Source organism: Nothoprocta perdicaria, unplaced genomic scaffold, assembly GCF_003342845.1.
Source record: "Nothoprocta perdicaria isolate Ctin4 unplaced genomic scaffold, notPer1 scaffold_229, whole genome shotgun sequence".
Taxonomy (NCBI): Eukaryota; Metazoa; Chordata; class Aves; order Tinamiformes; family Tinamidae; genus Nothoprocta; species Nothoprocta perdicaria.
This window is the reverse complement of record NW_020455454.1, coordinates 832,717-836,849: the sequence shown is the minus strand read 5'-3', so window position 1 is coordinate 836,849 and position 4,133 is coordinate 832,717. Positions and strand designations below refer to the sequence as shown.

At 38.1% G+C, this 4,133-nt stretch overlaps 1 protein-coding gene across 1 annotated transcript in view; it reads left to right on the top strand.

Moving 5' to 3' along the window:
• Positions 1-4,133, top strand: part of OFCC1 (orofacial cleft 1 candidate 1) — a 46,934-nt gene that overhangs the window by 4,202 nt on the left and 38,599 nt on the right. Inside the window, exons 2-3 of the mRNA XM_026039343.1 lie at positions 2,017-2,083; positions 2,391-2,567. Of these exons, the coding sequence (XP_025895128.1) occupies positions 2,017-2,083; positions 2,391-2,567 (244 nt within the window). The remainder of the gene's footprint in view (positions 1-2,016; positions 2,084-2,390; positions 2,568-4,133) is intronic.

Genomic DNA, 4,133 nt, shown 5'->3' with positions numbered 1-4,133 from the left:
CTTTAGGTAATGCTGGTAACATAATTTTATCAAAAAAAAAAAAAAAAAAAAAAAAAAAAAATCACAAAAAACAGTGTCTTTATTAGATGACTGGGGAAAACATAACCTGCAATTGGTTTTGTTATGGAAACTTGACATGCAAAAGTAATGTGTATGCACATAAAAAGTAAAATCTTTAGGTAATGCTGGTAACATAATTTTATCAAAGTTACAGTTATATCCTAATTTACACTAGCTGAAAATTTGTCTCCAAATTTTCCTCTTGATGTTGTTTTCTCTGGTTGTTAATATAAGATTTTGAATTGTGTGGTGCCTATATGAAGTATGAAAAAATGGTTACCATATTGCAATGTTACAAATACTGCTTGATTCTCTAAAGCTAATTGAATTAAAATTTTACAGTATGCAAGATTTTGGCAAAACCTCAGTATTGCAAAAGTATTCTACGGATATAATGGGGCTAGTATATATTTTTTAGTTGGAAAATAAATCAAAAGCAATAGGGTGAATTTCTGAATCTATTGAACTCCTGTCAAAATTATCATTAACTTTAATTGTGCGGCACGTGGCTTGTAAAAATTAATTCTACTGCTTTAGTACTTATTCAAGGTTATCTTCCAGAATATCTTCTAGTAATTTTTAAATGTATTTGCTTTTCAGGAGGATAGTAGTCTTAAGAGGAAGTCAACTATTTTCAGGCTACAAATATGTACATGTATGTGCATGTGCATGTATATACACATATACATATATACATATATAAAGACATKAATATCAATATTAATCTGTCATTAATGTGGTTCAGTTATTTTTGACAGATTTATTGATTGTGTCTGCTGCAAGCAGTGTTTTGTACTGGAAATTGACWCCCACAATCAAAAAGGAGAGATGGATGCTCTGAAAATTGCAATTTTTCAACAATTCTTGTAATTAATCCTTTTGTATTGACAATTTCCAGGAGCTATGCTGCCAGGAGTGGTCTTTATCTCTGGACAATTAAGCAACCAGCTTTAAAAAAAAAAAAAAAAAAAAAAAAAAGCAGTTTTCAGAATATGCCATATGACATTTTAAAATAAATGGGTCTGAATTGTTTTCTTACTTCCATTTTTTTTGCTTTTTTTTTTTGGATTAATATACTCAAATGTACTTTTTTTAGATATCACTTGCCTGCTTTGCCTGTTAGCATCCATAATAAGGGACTGTAGCCATGCATGAACCCGTATGTGAATCTCTTTCTAGCATTCTTGATGACATTACACAAAAATGATATTTAGAAGTTGGATCACCTTTATGGTAATAGTGTGGCCTGAGCCTTGCTTCCCTAAGAGAATTAACTTGGAACTTGTCAGAGTTTGGTTCCTTTAAGATTTTTTTTGTATTTATTGATATATCTTTAACACTAAATGAGCTTTTCATCATTGCAATGCATTCTGCTTCCTCTCTCCCCTGGACCATGATATCTCTTTTGTGACATCTCAATGTAAATTATTTGGGGGTTATTTTTATTTTATTGTCTCATTTGAAAGGGTATAGCTCATTCATTTTTAGCTGCCCTGTGTATGAGCAAACACAGTGGTTATGTAAGTAGCCTTAGAAAATAAAGAACAGGGTATGTCAGGGAAGTCTGTCCATAAATATGCTGCATAATCAAACTTTGCTAAACGAAGCACTTGCAGTTCTGCAAGTGAAATAAAGCAGTTGCTGCTGAATGCATACTGTAAAGACAAGTCCTATAATGTTCTTCATTTGTTGAGGTTTCTTTGCGTTAATTAAAAATGGTAGAAAACAAAGTATTTTAATGTGACCTTCATTTGGCATTTGTTTTAACTTTTCTTCTCCTATTTTATTTAATTCTTCCACTTCTGTTGTTCAATTAGTGTTTGACCCCTTTAGCAGAGATGTAAATTAAATGACATTTCAATGCCATCCCATATTTAAAATACTGTGTTAGTTGTGGATCATAAAGGATGATCTTCRTTCTTTAGCTAATTTATTCATTTAACAATTTCCCTCCAGAAGTTCCAGCAGAAGGCTCTGAAACAAACTAAGCAGAAGAAATCCAAGTCGGCTGAATTTCTGATGGGTGAGCCTTGCTTGATGAGTTATTGCTCATAATTTGTGTAAGGATTAATTAACTAATTACAGACAAATGGCTGTGGGCGAAATTTTGCTCTTGCTTGTCAGGGTGCAATTTGTAATTATTTTAATCATTTATTCTTTTTTTTTTTTTTTTTTTTATAGAGTTAATTTTAACCTAATTCTGTTTTGGCGACATTTGAGGACGATACACTTGAGTCTTCCAGCAAACGAATTACTAGAAGGAATTTTCTGCTTGTCATTGAAATACACTTTGCTGTAATGTGCTCTTCTGACCTCCTTGTTTTCTATAGTGAAAGAAGAGCGAGAAGCAGCAGAAGGCATTGAAAATCCAGCTTTTAACATCAGCAGCACAGATCTTTCAGCATATCAGGCTTCAGAGGAGGAAGTTATTAGACGTGACAAGCTAGATAGCACCCTTGCAGCTCACCAACAAAAACCCAGGCTGCGAGCCCATGCCGAACCAAGAGGTGAGATGTCCGACTCGATTAGCCTCAAACRGAGTGACGGCAGCGGCGGCGCTCGGGACGCAACCTGTGTGCGCTGGGCCCTGTGCCGCGGCACCYCCGCACAGGCTCCCCTGCAAACCTGCATCGGAGAACGACACAGCAGGGATGTAAACGGGCCCTTCCCTGAGCGCTCAGAGCGCCGTGCGCTGCCTTTGTGCTCGCGTGGCCTCTCCATGCGGGGACAGAAGCTGCATGGTGCTCCCTGACGGCAAAGGAGAGTACGGGTGCTCATGGCGGCCTTCCCCTTCATTTGTGTGAGGCCGAATTTGGGAGGCCGCTGTGGGGCCGCTGGTGCTTCTCCATCATAGACTTCTGAGCGCAACGTGGGTGTTAAACGGTGCTCAGACACATGATTGATGGTTGGTCCCAGACCTCCCATACGCCCTTAATCAAGTGTTTTCTTGCCTTGGCTTTGAGTTTCGTTATTTTTGTGGCTGGTTGTGCTCAGATACCGACAGCCCTGGTCGCTGAATGGCCAAGCATTTGAGCGCAGAGCCGATGCTGCACCCAAGAGTGGCCCCACCTCAGGAAGCAGTGTTGGGGTTGATTTGAACAAACTGTGAGGGTCTCCTCTGGTGTCAGTTCCCCTGTTGTAGAGAATGGTGTGCGCTTGCTTTTTGTTTTTTTTTTTAGCCTATTGTGCAATTGTTATGCTTTGAGTTGTTGTTAATGGTGAATGTGAGGAGGAATGCTTAGGGTTTACTTAGGAATCAGGTGAGAAAAGGCGAGGAGAAAGATTTTGAGGCATCTCATGAGATATACAGAGAAAATCATGGGCCAAGATTTAAATAAAGGCAAAAATGCTTGAAGCTGGGCACAAAATCTTCAAAAATACTGGTTTACTGGACTTAACTTTAGATAGCCTGTGTACTTCCATGAATGTGTAGATGCTGACCAGGGTCTGAGACCTCCCAAGGCACTGAAGTCCTAATCCTCAGGGAGTCTCCAATAAACTCACAAGCAGAGATGCCGCTCGCTAAATATCCTCACATGCTCATCCAGGTGCTTAAATGTAGAAATACAGACTGGCAAGCAGAATTTTAGGCATTCACTTTTCCAGCTGTGGACTGTGCTGTGTTAAGATTTTATCCTTGAGGAGTCAGAGTCTCTGACTCTTAATGGACCCTTGCAAAATTAAGTTCATCATTCCGTTTAGCCTTCATGTGACTCTCTGCAGTGCTGCATGGAGCAGGAATTCTGCCTTTCCTATGTAGCCTGTCAGAACAGTGATTAAGCAGACAAAGAGATTGATTGTTTTTTAATGAAATAGTCTGTCTGGCAAAAAATGAAGTTAGGTTTGCTGGAGACTATCCATGCTTTCAGTCGTCTCTTCAGAAATTCATGAATCGTTCTCTCAGGAAAACAATACTTTTTTTGAAAGACCGAAATGTGTTTTTAAACATTTTGATTTTTCATCCTAAGCAGCAGTTTGTTTTAAAAAATAGCTGATTATTATCTTCGTGAAAGGAATAAAGATGGTTTATTTTCACAGATTCACAGAATATTTAAGGTTGGAAGGGACCTCTA